General features: G+C 38.3%; 2 protein-coding genes across 2 annotated transcripts; both read right to left on the bottom strand.

Moving 5' to 3' along the window:
• On the bottom strand, positions 1-7,549 carry lmod1 (leiomodin 1). Its single transcript, XM_014471097.2, has 3 exons — positions 6,625-7,549; positions 1,967-3,637; positions 1-1,894 (listed from the first exon to the last, which is right to left on the bottom strand). Exons 1-3 carry the CDS (start codon positions 6,892-6,894, stop codon positions 1,868-1,870), a joined length of 1,968 nt encoding a protein of 655 aa, XP_014326583.1. The 5' UTR covers positions 6,895-7,549; the 3' UTR covers positions 1-1,867.
• Positions 7,550-7,892: 343 nt separating this feature from the next.
• Positions 7,893-16,212, bottom strand: shisa4 (shisa family member 4). The gene is made up of 5 exons (XM_005805256.3): positions 15,898-16,212; positions 13,461-13,638; positions 11,939-12,075; positions 11,630-11,842; positions 7,893-10,482 (listed from the first exon to the last, which is right to left on the bottom strand). The coding sequence occupies exons 1-5, from the start codon at positions 15,980-15,982 to the stop codon at positions 10,442-10,444; spliced, it is 654 nt and encodes a 217-aa protein (XP_005805313.1). The 5' UTR covers positions 15,983-16,212; the 3' UTR covers positions 7,893-10,441.
• Positions 16,213-16,518: the final 306 nt, after the last annotated feature.

Raw genomic sequence — 16,518 nt, forward strand, 5'->3', positions numbered from 1 at the left:
TCATTCATATTTATTTCATACATCAGGCAGACATAATTTTACACTCACAAACATACCAGGATCTTTTAATAAAGGCATACAGGCTCTGTCAAAGACACATATGTAAAGAAACGCGTGTGTTTATCTTCAGATAGCTCTGATTTTAGCTCGCCACATAGTGTCAAGTTCTGCTCAGGCTGATATTTAGATTAAAATTTAAACCAGTAAAAGGTTAAGACATGAAGCAGTATTAAAAGAAAGTTTAGTCTGATAACAAAACAGCCAGGCTAGAATGATTCTCTGTAAAATATATCAGATACTATAGGACCATTCACTCTGTCTGATAAATGGCAATATGCAAATATTTCCATTGTAAAAATCCCTCATTATGTTTCAGGATTTCTCTGGACTGTCTGAGATGTTTAAAAAAAGACATGACACCAAAAATAAAACGGTGTTCATGATCTTGTTTTGTTCGGTTTTGTTTCGGTACTCAGATTTGCTAAAGTTTGGTTCCGTGTTTGTTAATTCCCTGATATTTCCACCCAGTTGAACACATCTACAGCTGTGGGGCCTCCACTAATAAATAAGGGGTCAAATTAAAGTTCAGTACATCAGTGATAAACTTTTGTTTAAGCAATACATTTATAGTTATTTGAAACTAAACTCATCCCATGCTCCCACCTCACTCAACTTAACTCATACAGTATACAGTGGATCAAATAGAGGTTTACAGAGCCCTCTTCAAATACACTGGATTTATTTTTAAAAAAGAGACCATAATGAATCAGTTCAAAATATTTACTACCTTTAATGTGACATGTTACCATATATCTGTGTTAGGGAGTACATTTGCTAAATGACAGCATTTTCCTCAAAAAAGCCATGTGGTCTTATGGGACTATCTGGAGTCCCCAAAACTTTAAGAGAAAATGTTTTAAGGTCTGATAAATTACAGCCTCACAGCATGGTGACGTATCAGTGTGAGGAGATCAACATTACGCAGATATTGCAGTTTTGCCAAAATATGTCTTAAGCAATTATGCTGTGAGGCTAATAAAATGGGCCTCAATTTCTAGAGATCAATTTCTCCAGAAAATTCTGCAAGCTCACCTCAAGAGGGCTGTGGACAATCTGGTAGATCATTAAAATTTTGCAATGGAGGTGGACAGCTTGATGCAAAATATTGATAATATCGATACCAAGTCGGTGTAAGTATTGGATCGGTAACATGATAAGATCAATATTTTAGTTTTAGATTCCCTCTTGAAATGTTTGTATTGTAATTTGTCAACTCCAACTCAAAAATGATTTTGTTTCGATTTGCTCTCAATTTATCATTTCTTGAATTGTATTTAGGAAAATAAAATAAAAAAGTTGTTTATGTATTGTTTTTGTTTAGTTTGTACTTATTTAGTATTTTGTAGACATCTATAAACGTGATCCATATTCTGTCCAAAGTTTGATTTCATTTTATTTGTAAAGGTTATGTCACAATAAAAGTGGAAAACAATTTGAAATGATTTCTCATTGTTTAATTATTTTTCTACAAAAAGGTACAATTTCAATAAGGCTGTGTAAACCTGTGATATCCACTGCACACACCAACATGTTATATGATCAGCTTCATATTATATAGTGCAAAAAAAGCATCAATATGAACTGAAAAGGCAACATTTCATGGCACTCTCTGTAGAGACCTGCATCACTTGTTCTCCACAGAGTCCATTTGGTCCAGTGTTTGGGGGGAGAAATCTCAAAGAGGGCAAAAAGCTCACATTTCCCCCTCCTTCCTGATGCACTGTTCTTCATCAAGGACGTTTATCTCCTGTGATGAGGTGTGTGTTCTCCCTTTCTTTTTGTTCTCTGAATTTTCCATCAAGAAGTGTTACTGCAGCCATTTTGGTACTGGCACCTGTGGGAAGAATAAGATGTGAGTCTATCTGAATGAGATGATCTTTCTATAAATACGTCACACTGCTCCTACCTTCTTTAGCTGCTTGATGTTGGTTCCTCTGATCGAGGCTAGCAGTTGGTCCCTTGAGTTCTTGCCACCAGAGGAGCGGTCTCCATCCATCATGGGAGGTGGAGGAGGAGGCGGTCCACCACCTGGAGGAGGAGGAGGTGGTGGAGGAGCAGAACCTCCAGCTCGTTTTTTGAGAGTCAGCTTAGGGGAAGGCATGGGCGAAGGAATTGGAGAGGGTTTTGGGGAAGACTTTGGCGAACTCTTCAAAGACCCTCCACCTCCTGTTTTGGGTACCTCGAGGGTCCCTTTTTTCTGACCGTTGGCCTGAGCCTGCTTCTGCTCCTGCAGGCGCCTCTGTCTCTGTCTGTCCATGTTGCGACTCAGGATATTGGTGGTGGTCATCCTCGGCCCTGCCAACTCAAAGTGGTAGCCCAGTTTGAGCAGTGTGGTGTTGTCCTTCAGGATCTTGGTCATCTCCATCTCAGTCTTCCCGCCGCATATGTGACGCTGGTTCTGAAATCGAAGCTCCGTCAGCGTGGCGTTGTAGTGCAGTGACTGGATCAGAGACAGGATGCCCTTGCCGGTGAGATGGTTGGAGTCCAGGTTAATGCTGGTGATGGTCTTGTTGCTACGCAGCATGGCGGCGATGGCGTAAGCCACGTGGTCGTCTGCTCGACAGTTGGCCAACGCAAACGTCTTCACGTGGGTGTTGCTGTGCAAGCCCTGTGCAAACTCGATGAGTGTTTTTGCCTTGATGACCTCTGAGTTGTTGACGTTGAGTTCGGTGAGGGAGGGGTCGTTGCTACGGACTTGCTCCATCAGCTCATCGAACATGCTCGAGTCTTCATCTTCCTCTTCCTCCCGCTTGGTCTTGCTGCTTGGGCTGTTTTTGGCCACACAGTTTCCAAGTTTTGGTTTTTCCTCTGCATTGATAAGTCTTTCTTTAGTGTCATCATTTTCCCTTTTCTCCTCGGCTTTCATATCAGTGCTGATCTTTCTGTCTTTCTCTTTCACATGGTCACTGTGGTTAACCAGCTCTTCCCTGTCTGTTCTAATTTCTGCCTTGTTCTGTGTCACCTGCTCCTCAGATTTGTCGGCTAGCTTGTTGGCTTCAGGCTTGTTTTTACCTTCTGCTTGTTTAGTCTCTTGGGATTGGATCTCAGGTACTTTGGCCTGTTTCTCAACCATTTTCGAGACAAGCCCCTGTGTCCGGATGTTCTCGGATTTTCGTTCCCTTTCCTTTCCCACCTCCTTCTCGCTCTTTTCACGCAGCCTTGAGATGATATCTTTGGTTTTACTATCATCTCTTTTCCTGCAGTCCTCTCTCTTTTCCTTCTCTTTGTTCTCATCTTTTTTTTCCTGTAATTTGGAGATCATCTCCTTTGTCTTGCTTCCTGTGCTTTCTCTGTTTTCCCTCCTGTCTTTTGATCTGTAATCCTCACATTTCTCTTTCTCATTCAGATCCTCCTTTGCATCACTTTCAACCTTCCTGCTGTATCTACTCGAACGCCAGCTTCGCTCTTCCTTCACACTTTCACATTCTTTGCTGTTTCTGTCCTCCATCTTGGCATCTCTGTCAGTCGTCACACTAGACCGTCTTCGTACTCCTACTTTCGTATCATCGTCGCCTTCCTGGCTGAGGCCCATCTTCCTCAGGTATTCCTGCTTCCGGCTCTCTTTCTTTGGTTCTCCCTGCAGAAGGATGAACAGTGAGTGCAAAGGAAGTAATTGCATAATATGTCACTGATTTAGAGTTTGAGGTTGCATTTGCAGTCCCCAGTAAATTAATTTAAAGTTTTTGATCTTTAAAAACTTTAAATTAAGTTGTCATATTGCTACTACAAACTTCAATGTATTTTAACTGGATTTTATGCAATGAACCGACACAAAGTGAAGTATTTTTAAACAAATAAAAGTCTGGAACAAGTAGCATGCATACGCATTGAGCCAATACTTTTTGAAGAACGTATCAGGTTTTCTTGTAGAACAGTCTTGTATTTAGCTCCTAACATCTTCCTTGCTGAAGGAAAGAACACTCATAACATAATGCTACCGCCACCTTTTGTCACCATGGTGACGGTGTGTTCAGGTTGATGTATCTTGTCAGTTTTTCTCCACACACAGTGCGGCAGAAAGTTAAATTATAGTCTAATCCAGATGGACCTCTTCTGATTTTTTATATTTACCTTTGAGGTCTGGGTAAATGCAAACAGGATTTCTTAAGACTTCCTCAAACAGTAACTTTGTCACATAAAGTAAAATATTATTATTAATAGAATAGTTGTCCAAACTTGAGCTGTGTACCTCTGCCGTCAGTTACTGCTGTTGACTTCTCAGATCATTACACGCCTTTCCTGAGCGTCAGTTTAAGTGGATGTTGATATCTTTGTAACTTTAGTTTTTGCCCATTTTTCTTTTGAATTTCACAACTTTTCTTGACAGATGTGTCCTTTATTCTTAATGATGATGTTTGTTAATTAGAGTTCTTCAAGAAATCTTTGAGACCTTCAGAGAACACATGAATTTATACAATTATCTGACACAAATTGGCACCATTTACCAATTAGGTAATGTCTTAAGATTGAAGTGGAATTAGCTTAGGGGTATCAGAGTATGGAGAAACAATAGCTCAAGCATTGGGCATTTTATTATTTTATCTAAAAAAATATAAAGAACTTGGAACATACAGTACAACCAATACAGGACAGTCTACAAGTCAGGTGGGGAACAGAGCATACATTTGGAAGGAAATGCTCTGTTTCACCTGCTCTTCCAATTTCTCGACTCCTCACATAATGTCGCAGCCTTCGGTTCCAAAAAACAAAAATAAACTCCAATAAAGGCTGTGGGTGGTAACGGGTGGTTTGGGATTTGTACGCACTTGTACTGATTCATTTATTGTTAAAGTTGAAATAAAAAGTCTTGTAACTTAGTTGAAATAAAAAAAAATAGTCTCGATTTAATGTTCAACTGTTCCAGTGTTCAAGTGTTCAAATGTTCAAGTGGTCAAAAAATCATTTTCCAAAAGCCTCCCGTCCACACCAGACATCCACCAAACAATCCACCCCGCGCCCAGCACCCGGTGTGTTCTTAATCGCTCAAATTGGTGGGCGGGTCTAACAATTAACAATGTAATCTAAATAATTCCAAATATAAAAATGAATTACAAATTTTGAATCTAAATTAACTTAAATATATTTCCACTACACAAAGAACAAAACAAAACTGGTAAAAATTATAAACTACAAAACTTTTACATAAATGGCCACGACACATAAAGTACCTTGATGCAAAACAATATATTTGGAGTAAGAATGCACTGATTACAGTTGTCTGGCCGATCACCAATCTATTAAAAGCCCATACCTGCCGATTTCGATTTTGGCTGATGCTAATTTTGAAATGTTGCTAAATGCAGCAAGAAAGTTGCTGAATTGGTAGCAGTGAGGTGACTATTGTTAACTGCAAATGTACAGACATGACCTGGTTGGTGGGTTTGTCTGTCAACCCTCTCTCAAGGGAGAGACAAAGAGGACAGTGGTTGATTTTTAGACCTTTGCCAAGGAGGATAAGATCGGTGAATAAGACAGGCTTCACATGTAAGTATTTGCCGATCACAGATCTTCCAAGATGAAAGAAATCAAGGCTGATTTATTGGTGCACCACTAATTTGGAGGTAACCTAACCCTGCATATTGAAGCATGGTGGTGGCAGCATCACTTTTCTGAACTGGGTCAGAGAATCAGGTAAGAGTTGTTGGGACGATGGATGATGATGATAAATACACAAGAAAAATGGAAGAAACTGAAGATTTGAAACTGGGTTTCCTCCTTTCAATGACCATAAACATAAAGCCAGTGATATGTCACAATTATGCACCACCTTGTGTTGACTCTTCACATACAATCCCAATAAAAACTCTGAAGTATTTGGTTGAAATACAACAAAATGCAAAAAGGTTCATGGAGTATATATTTGTCAGGCACTATTTCCCACTCAGTGCACACACTTTGCAAGATGGTCAGTTGTGGGTCTCTTTTAAAGCTGCTCTCCATCTACACACTCCTTCAAACCCAGGGGGATGTGTTTCAACTCAGCAAAAGAACAGGGAAGCAATTTTGTACAGTGCAGGAACATGTTTGAAGCCAGTAGCTTGCTAAGTGTTTGATTTGTGAGCCTCCAACTGCTTTGCTGCGTGCGGTCGCGGCCCTGGCAGACGTGTCCTTAAAAGGCAGCGAGCGTAGGAGCAATCAAGCGAGGAATTCCATCAGGCTGGGATTAAGAAGCTCCACAGTGTCACAGACTGGAGAGCTTCTTCTCTAAATACACAGACTGACAGAAATGCTGCTCTTCAACCTTCTGTAGCTGTCAAAAACATTTGTGGCTGTCAGGAAAAGAACTTTCTCAGGGTCTGCTCTTCTGGTCATGGCTATGATAAAGGAGTGCAGTGTGGATGCAAACGAGCCTCAGAGGAGGAAACAGTTTTTCCTGGCACACAGGTCACCTTGGGGAGATCACTATTTTTGAGTTGATGGACTCAGGACACACGAGGCCCAGCTGCCTCAAGATTAGTGACCATTGGAACTCCATCTTACTGTAAACATTGCCTAAATTAAACCAATCTACCTTGAAATTTAAATTCACATTGGATAATTTGAAAGTTTTCACTTCCCTCCTACCTCAAATGACTGCTCTCTCTGACCAAGCCTCCCTCTGGGGTTGCTTCGTTTCGTCGAGTCCTGGACGTTATTGCTCAGAGCTGGGTGGCTTTCCCCCTGGGTGGCAATGATCTTCCCGTCTTCTGGTCTGATGTCTGGAACACTCATCAGGTCCTTGTCCAGCTCCTCCATCTCCTCAGGGGAGAGAGTGGAGAGCAGGTTGTCCAGATCTGGGTCCTCACTGACCTGCCGACCTGTGCAGGTCAGTCCCCTCACCTTTCGCCTGGACATCTCTGGCCTGGAGTTTTCCAGAATAACTTAATGCACCAGAGGGTAAACCTTGTACTCTTTGGTCAGGATGGTGCTCTTCTACAATATTCCAATGTGTCCTGCTGGATCCTGATCACCAAAAAGCCAGCAAAGGCATCAATCCTGCACTCACAGTGCTGCAGTGAGGGGTACCAGTGATGGACTGCAAGAGGCTCCCATCATCAAAGCAGACTGTGAGACTGGGACATTCTTCGAAATCCAGTTAAAGTGCATGTCCATATTTAGTTCAGGGTACACTCTCCTTTAAAGGTAATGGGATGGGCTGGAGTTTACAGAGCCGACTCTAGGACTTCCTATTACACAGTTTCTGTTTACACAGGAGACCAGTCACTGTTTATTTAAGTTGATTTTAACATTAATTTCATAGTTTCATTTGGGCCATTTGTCTAAAACTGATACTGGATGCGTATGGATAGAATCTACAGCTTAGTCTAATGATAAGACTTTAGCTTAAATCCAGCTGGAATATAAATCCAACTCATATGATCGACTGATTGTTTTTACTGATTTGTATTTTCTACCAGCTTTTTGAGGATGTTTTTACATATCTCCGAGAAACTGTGTATTTGCAATGACAATGGGTTCCAAGCAAGCAATTTGTAATTGTGAATTTTAAAGCAGCTCAAAGATTCTAATAAAAGATTGTTTTCTACTATCTAATGATTTTTTCAAACTCTTGTAGTTAAACTGAGCATGTGCTTTTCAGGGACTTATGTCCATAAACTGGCATTAAAACGATTAAAATTTTATTCAAAATTAGGGGCTCCTCAGATTTAAAGCAGGTGTGTATTTATGGGAGTTATTTGCTCAGAATTGACACATCTTGTGTGACTGCAGGGCAACATGGACACCTACTGGCCAATCGTGTGCCAGTACACAATAATCCTGTTTTCAGGTCTCATAAAAGCAAGTTCAGCAAACAAAATCCTAAGAATAAAAAGTCCACAACACACTGTCATGTTTTACAATCCAAAGTTAAAGTTTTTATTAATAGAAATAATTTATTTTCATTTCATTTATGTTACAGTGTCATACTGTCCATACGGCAAGAGACAAATGCCATAGACATGTCATTTCTCCATCTACAAATCAGTTTCATTAAAACACACTCATGGAGTTGGTTTAGAAGCAAAAACAAACATTTACATTATTGAGCAAGAATTTTATTAAACCACTTATGAAAGGAACAGAGAAAATCCCAGTGTTCTCAAGTTCCAACAAATCTGTACAGTTGGACACAGAAGTTGGTAATTTACACTAAAAAGAGTAGTGCTGGGTTTTCTCTAGTTCACTGAGAAGATCAACACTGAGATAAGATACAGAATAAATCTCAGACGGTCAACTAATTTGATCAGCCGTGTTTTCTAAATGCATTTACTACAAATCTAACTAAATACAGCCAGGGAGTCATCTGCAGGGGCAACGGGAAGCTTAACGTAAAAAATCTGAACATAACTAATGAACAGCTTGGCAGTTTAGAAAATCTTTTGTTAAATCCAGACGTGAGAAGTCATATAATTTTAGGTGGGAAAACGTAGTTATTAACTCAAAGTATTGCATATCCTTTGCTGCTGATTTAATTAACATGTAGTTGCAAGAGGTGAGTCAATGTCATTGGCCTGTTTACCTCTCAGCTTGTCATAATTCTGCCTAACAGCTGCAGTAACTGTATCTGTGTCTCAATTATGTCTCTGCTGTGTGATAGAAATTAAATTGTCATGTGTTACTGTATATCCCAGAATACTTAGCAGCAGTTATCCTTTATCCTATTTTCAGTTTTGTAGAATTCATCACTACACAATAAAATAACGGAGTACAAAGCAAAAAAGCCAGTTTTTGTGTTTAAAACCCATTAATACAACTTTTGCATTGCATATATTTTTTAGATAATTTCCTAAACTTCTTAAATTTTACTTTCACTCAGGTAATTTCTGGGTATTGCTATTACTAAGAGTTTTTAAATAAATCTTCTAATTTGAACTAGGAAAGAAATAAATGTTACAAGCAGATAAATAGGATTTTCAAAAATACCAAGATAACCCTTTCAAGTATAAATGCACCAATCAGTCAATCAGATTTCCTTTAATGGACTCTGATTGGAGGTGGTGGTCTCCAAATGCATACATTTTGATGCACTTACTTTGAGCTAAAAAAAACAAACAAAAAACACTAAAGTCCATCCGTGCTTGATGCATGGATGGACATAATCTCACCTCCTTAATTCTTTAATGAATTCTAAAGTTCTAATTCTATCAAGAAACCTGCAGTACATCTATTTTTAAATTATGTGTTGTTGTCCTTACAATACAAGAGAAACACAATCAAATTTGAAATCAGCAGCTTAGACCTCAAAGAAAAGTAGAGCTCAGTTCTGCGCAGAAAAAGCCTGATCAATGCATCTCTACTTGGAAGAACTTTATTTTGGCTCTGTAGCCGAGTCCAGATGGAACGGAGTCATTCACAGTAAGAGGTAACCTCAATAATGACAAACACTCAACAAAAAAGTCCTCTGTTACAATAACACTACACTGTTTTAAAACAACTTGTTACAATATTAAACCAAGGGACAGTTTTACAAAATATGCAATTAATATTCTCTCTTTTTCTTCTTCATGTGTTATTAATGTTAAGTGTAGACTGTTTAAATTGAACAGTAGAATGCCCGTAACTACATAAATTACAGAAAATAAAAATGCAACATTTGCAGTTTTCCTGCCTGGCAGTGTGTCTAATATTAAAGTTTATTTTAAACCATAAAAAACAGCTGAGGAGGAGAGCTAATCCTAACTGAGGAAGCACAATGATGCTAAGATGGCATCACTTACAACATGTCCAGAAGTATTTGCACGACTCGTATATCAAAACAGATCAAGCTGAGTTTGAACTAACAGGTGAAAGAAAGTTTTGTTGTTTTTTTTTCAAATAAAATTTATCATCAAAACATGCATCTCATTTGCCTTTTTTTTTTTTTACCTCAGCCCCAGATGCAGTGAAACATAAACACAAATGGAAAGATGCTAAACTTCAGGATCTGGATAAAATACTTGTTAAACAGAATCACAGCAGTTTCTTTAAATTTAACAAACATGAGAAAAGTTACACATTTTTTCCCTTCGACACTTAAAAGAGTGCATCACAGGTCATGTTCTTCAACTTTGGTTTTCTGTAAGCCAGGGAGAACTGTCTTCTAGTGACACTTAGGGCAAAACTCAAAATGTCTCGACAGATTCTCCGTTAATTTTATGACATGGAAAAAAAATAATCGGCAAAAGCAAATCTGAATTCAGGTTGCGGAACTGAATACGACTTACATTACTACTTTGGAAACGTAGGACGACGCTGCAAACAAACAGTAAACAAAGCAAAGATTAAAGTGCCTCCTTTCCTCCTCCGCATTGAAACCACTCCCTGTTGAGCTGTAGGTTTATTTTAACGGGTGCGTTAGACTGCCTTCTCCTTTCCAAACAGTCATTTCTCTCAGCTGTGTTTTTGTGTGAAGATGAGCTCATCAGTGTCCAGGATACTGAGGTGGAGAGTAAGGTGGAGGGGCTGAAAAAATAAGAAAATCATACGAGTAAAAAACAAAAACAACACAGCACTTGGTCGACAGCTTTAGTTGTTTTTAGTCTTTGAAGAAAAGCGTTAAAGGAAAAGGACTTGAGTCGGGAAGAATGACAGGGTGACAGATCAGTCTCAGTAAAACGGTGAAAAGTCGCCATGTAAGGAAGACAAACCTGAACACTAGCAGGTTAGAATCTGAACCATCAAACAGACAATTTTTTAAGATGAAAACAATTACATAAAATTTTCGAACACAAACTTTTTAATTTGTGAACCCGACATTGCTGCTAAATTAACAATTATAGTGACTTTATGTTGAGGGCTTTGTCAATAAGGCTGAGTTTTGGAAAAAAGATGTTTAGGGATGTCATAATACATTTTGCTGGACGATAAATTGTCCCAGTGATTCTAGCAATAAACAATAATATTGTTCCAAGACCATTTTCAAGTAATATATTGATAATGGCATATTATTAGCCCTCTCAAATATTAATAAACTTTAATTTTATGAGAAACACTTAACACTGGTAATGGAGGATATTTTAAATATTCAAAATTAAACAAGTAAAAATAATAAATAAAACAGAAATTTAAAAAAACACAAAATTATGATGTCTCTGTAAACAAAATTGCTATTCAAAACATGTTAAACATCAGAATGGAAATTACTGAACTCATTTTAATTTTTCATTGCTTTTGCAAAAGGCTTTAAGACGCTCTGTGAAAATGTCACAAATTTAACCGATTTTCAACTTGCTAGGCTTTGACCAGCGACCCGGCTGTCAAGCACGCAAAAAAAAATTTTTTATTTATTTTTCTCATCAGTGAACGCATCACACCAAATGTTACCAGACTGCAATGGCAACCACAGTTTGTTGCGTGGGTTGTTACTAGCTGAAGAAGACTCAACTTACTGTCCTTTTGAATAATCAACCCTTCTCTTCACTGGACAAGTTAGATTTGAATATGTTGAACATCTCAGAGTTACTGATTTACATTCTTAAGAATATTCCCACAGAATCCGATGCTCCTGTTTTGCTCACATTTTTGAGCATCATTAATTACACAAAATTTAAAAGCCTTTGATTTAAAAGAACTTAAAAGTTGTGGACAGAAATGTTCGAATGCGTTTTACCTTGGCTGTATGCCGGATCTATTGATTGTGATGGGTAAGGTCCTGGATGTGATGGGTAAGGTCCTGGATGCATCATTGGGTAATGAACAGGCATGCCACGATACTGAGGCGCCATAGGATAGCCTGCATGTGGATACTCTGAAGGCCCAAGAGGTTTTCCAAACGCGTCGTGCATTGGCTCCACAGGGTAGCTGGCCATGGGGATGTGTTGGGCTGGGGGGCAAAAATGAAAAAAAAAAAAAAAAAAAAAAAAAAACACAGTTATTAAATAAAATTTTCTCACATGGAGGTAAATATTTAAGGTCTTACCATCATATGGTGTCCTGCCTCTCTGCTGCCTCCTTTGGTAGAGGTAACAGCAGGAGCACATGAAGCAGCAAACCATGGTGGCAATGATGGCCACGAACAGCAGAATGGACGACGCGATGCCGATTAAAGTGCTGGGACTGAGGAGAAAGGAGGAAAAACAGCAGGGACCTTAAGTTTCAAAGTGCTCCACTTCTCACTTTGATCACACCGTCCTCATGATGTTCCTGATCTGCTGCCTGTCTGAGTAGATTAAAGGAGAGATGACAGGCGCCTTCATTCACACACACAGCCGTCACACAACTGCCCCCGACTTTAAGGCTCAGTAAACGACGTAAACTGCCCCGAATTTCATCTCAGCCTCCGACGCTCACTGATCTGATTCCCAGCAGGGTGAAAACTGCAGGTTGTGATGGAACGGTTCCGGAAGTGAGCAGGAAAGCTGCTGTGCTGCAGCCACTCAGGTACACAGCGGATCAATCCAGCGTTACCACAGTCCCTCACATGGGACTTTAGTAGTGAAAGTACAAAAAGGCCTTTTACTGTATGATAAACTGTCCCAGAAGTTATTGCGATAAATGATAATATTGTTGTTTTGAGATAATTTTCAAGTAATGCATTGATAGAGGCTTTATAATGCAAGTTCACCCTCTCAACCACCAACAAACTGTAATTTTGTACAATAACAAAACACCGTACAACTTATGACAATATTAAATTGTCATAAGTTGTACCTTGTGGAAGACATTTTAAATATTCAAAAACAAAACATAACCAAAAACAACTAAAAATAGGGGGGTGAGGGCAAAACCACAAATAAAATGGATTATGAAATCCGTGTAAAAGATTTGCCCTTCAAAAGATATTAATCATATGAATTAATTTCCAAATGTTTTGCTGTGCACCTTTGGGCTACTACAATAATATAAAACTATATATATCAAAAATAAAATTTCTTGTAACCGTTTTTTATTTTTATCTTCTCAAAAACAAACTAAACATGTTTTACTGAACTGTGTTCTGATTTCATGACCCAAATCAGGTCTGAGTAAAGGTTGCTTGATGTTTGTGGTTTGATTTACTGCTAAATTAATATGAATGCACAAGTCTTGTTATTGGAGTTGTTTTCTGCCTAAATTTGTCTCTTTCAAGACAATTTTACTTGTAAAATGTTTCAAGTAAACTTTAGACACCACTGAGCTGAAGAAAATACGCTGCAGCTGTTTTATGTCATTTGTCTAAATACAGATAGGGTTTTAGAGTTACTGGAATCATATTTACTAGTATCACACCTGCTATTGCTTTGCAGGTGCTGTTTATTTTCTGCAAACACAAGAAAAAAATGGTACATCTTTCAGGCAAGGTCATTTTTGTGAAAATATCTAAACAAAATAAATACCTGCTTCCTTAAAGAGAATTACAAAAGTTAAAAAAAGTTCCTGGAACATCAACAAATAGACCACGGTGTTGACTAAATTATTAATAAGTAATTAAATTACAACCCTGCTCCAGCAGGCATCCCTACCTGAACTGGAACAGCATGCAGCGTTTCTGTTCCCGCTCTGTGATCATCTTGAAGGGATCCATGCAGCAGTAACGCCGGTGGCAGTTGCCACAGCAGGATGAGAGGAGAGGACAGTCGAAGCCATTGTGCCAGGTGCCATTTTTATCCACATACCACAGACAGTCCTCGTTCCCACTGACTGCGAAACGACAGCAACAGCGAGGCATGAGGCGAAATGACACAACACGCGGTTTGTTCCAATCGCAGCGGGGGATCATCAATGTGCATTTTACAGAATTCATTTTGTTCTGCCTCCAAAACCAAAAGAAATAAATGTTTTAAACAACAGCTGATGTGTCTCTCTTGCTTTTATTAGCAGGAGCTGCAGTGCATTATTCAACACTTTCCTTTGGAAGGGTCTGTAATCTGATTCAGGCTTAAGTAACTTAAGTTATCTAGAATGCAGCAAACGAAACTGTTCAAAAATAATACAATCAATTGAAAGTTGTCCTTTCCAAATTGTTCTCCCATAAAAAATAGCTGAATTAAGTTTGGTCAGACAAGATAGCAAAGTAATATAATTTAAAGACCAGAAAGGATATTAGTGTAGTACAAAAACATGTGTATTTTGCATTCCTTGTTCATGTGAGTGATTTTATACTTCTATCATGTTCAAAATAAATAAATGAATAAATAAGGATTGAGCTTTTGGCATTTTCCATGGGGACAAAAATATCTAAGTATTGAGTATTAAATGAATGTATGATTAAATAAAACAAACTTTATGTGGCAGTTGCAATTAATTTATTATGCATTAATTATCAAATTACACATAAAGTTACATGATTACTTAACACAATACTTTATTAACAGGGAATTAAAATAGATCCTGTAGACCTTTTAAAGACCAGACACCTCTCAAACAAAATTTAAGGCACAATTCAATCCCAGCATGCCGCAGCAGTCGTAGATCCTCAGTGCTTTATATATTTACTTTCATGTCACTCCTGTAACTCTTGGAGAAAACGGGAATGTAATGTAAAGCATCTCCAATCTTAAAAATGATGTTATATTCACGAAATGAAGTCAGGAGTTGTTTTAGCTAACAGCTGTAAGGATCAAAAGTTGAGAGACTCATTAACTTGTTTCTTCAACCTGGTGAGACTAAATTTGGACGATGACCTTTAGCTGCTCGTCTCAACAACAACAACAAAAAAATCTATCCACTTTGACACACAATTTTAATAAACTAAAAATACTGTGGCTGATCTGCAACATGTAGCCTATACACATATTGTATGCTTGTTTCATACATTATAGGCATAAAACTTAATTAAAGCATTAAAATCTGCAGCAAATACTGCCAATACAAAGGGAGAAATATTCTGTTTTGAGGTTGTTTACAAGCGGTGCAGCTGAAAGCTGTAGTTGGAGGCTAGAAATGCACCAATCAGGCCTTTTAAACGGCCGATAACTGAGCTTTGATTTGAACTTTTAATTTGCTTTCTAAAACTACAAACTATGCAAACACATCTATAAAAACTTTATTAATTCATTACAGGGGAAAAAGCACATATGGTTATTTGACGTTGTGGTAGCTTTGAATCCCTCCAAAAATACTCTCCAATGTTATCCTCAATATATTATAATGTAGTTAAACTTAATGGCAATAGGTAAAATATTCCCTACAAATGGTCACACAATCAGTTGTATGAAGTCATTTTCCTGGAAAGAATGTGTACACCTGAGCAAGCATGAGGGGACAGTAGAGAGAAATGACTGTCTTTTAACAAGACAAGATCAGTAGGCTATCTAAAACAACTACCAAATAAAAAAAATGAACCAAAAACAAATTTATTGGTAGAATTCAACAATAAAAAAGTGGGAGTTTTTTTTTTTTATGCATTTAATGAAACTAAAAGCAAAAAACAAAAACAACAGATTTTTATCATCAAGAGGTAAAGCAGATTAAATATTTTTGATTAAATATTTAATCAAATGTTTTTTTGTTTTTCTTCAACTGATATATGCATTTTTATAGTGTCCATATGCATATAAAAAATCACTCCAACAATGTGAGCATTTTAGCTTTGCATTTGTCTCCCAAAATTAATTGCCACCAAGTCAATTAACGTGTTACTATAATTTCAAAATGACTTAACGCAAAAACGAGCAGCTAAATGTAATTGGCATTTTCAACGGTATTATTGTGCAGTTATATAAGGTTATCTCACTAGAAGAGACAATCTGATGTCAGATTGAAACTTTTCATTACGATGATTGTCACAAACATTAAAAATATATCCTATTAAGTCATTGTAGAGTAGGCGCTATAAAATAAAACCTGTAAAGACTGGATGAGTCCATGTTAGTGGTTAGCAGGTAAGCTAGACAACGGCCATAGTAGGAGATACCATTAGCTAACGGTGCGGCCTGTACACAAAGCTTATAATCTTACCCGGAGAAGTGTAGGAGACGACGGCGAGCAGCGCCAAAGTCACCGAAATGGGGGACATTTTGCCCGCCGGAAAGACCATTTCCATCGTGAAATTGTGTGGAGCTGGATGTCTTAGTAAACAGCTACGGAGTTCTTCTGTAGAACCCCACAAAGACACCCGCGGCTAGCGGTCGGTCTCAGGCATAATCCAGGATCGTTTGGGAGCTCAGCATGTGAGACGGGACGGAGTTGAACGCTGGTGATTTATCCATGTAAACGTCGCATCGCGATGGTGACGCTGTTCCCCCAGGAGCAGTCGGACGCTGCCTTCGCGGTCTGCATGAAAAAAAAAAAAAAAAAAAACGTTTAAATCACCCTTTATCAGGACATTTAGTATGAATAAAGCTATAATTTCTCAGAGAAACTTTATAATACAATATATTTACAGATATAACGTTTGTGCAAAAACTGGACCTCCCAGGCAATGTATTTAGCAAATAATGTTAAATGGCTAGGTGTAGCTTACGACTTCGAGCTATCCTGAACGCATCTTCTCTTTTCTCATCCCGTCCTCACGGATGATTTAGCGGTCTAATTTTTACCTTCACAACACCCTCTTTCTTGTGAAGCCAAACAATATAA

The sequence above is a fragment of the Xiphophorus maculatus genome, chromosome 20 (assembly GCF_002775205.1).
Source record: "Xiphophorus maculatus strain JP 163 A chromosome 20, X_maculatus-5.0-male, whole genome shotgun sequence".
Lineage (NCBI taxonomy): Eukaryota > Metazoa > Chordata > Actinopteri > Cyprinodontiformes > Poeciliidae > Xiphophorus > Xiphophorus maculatus.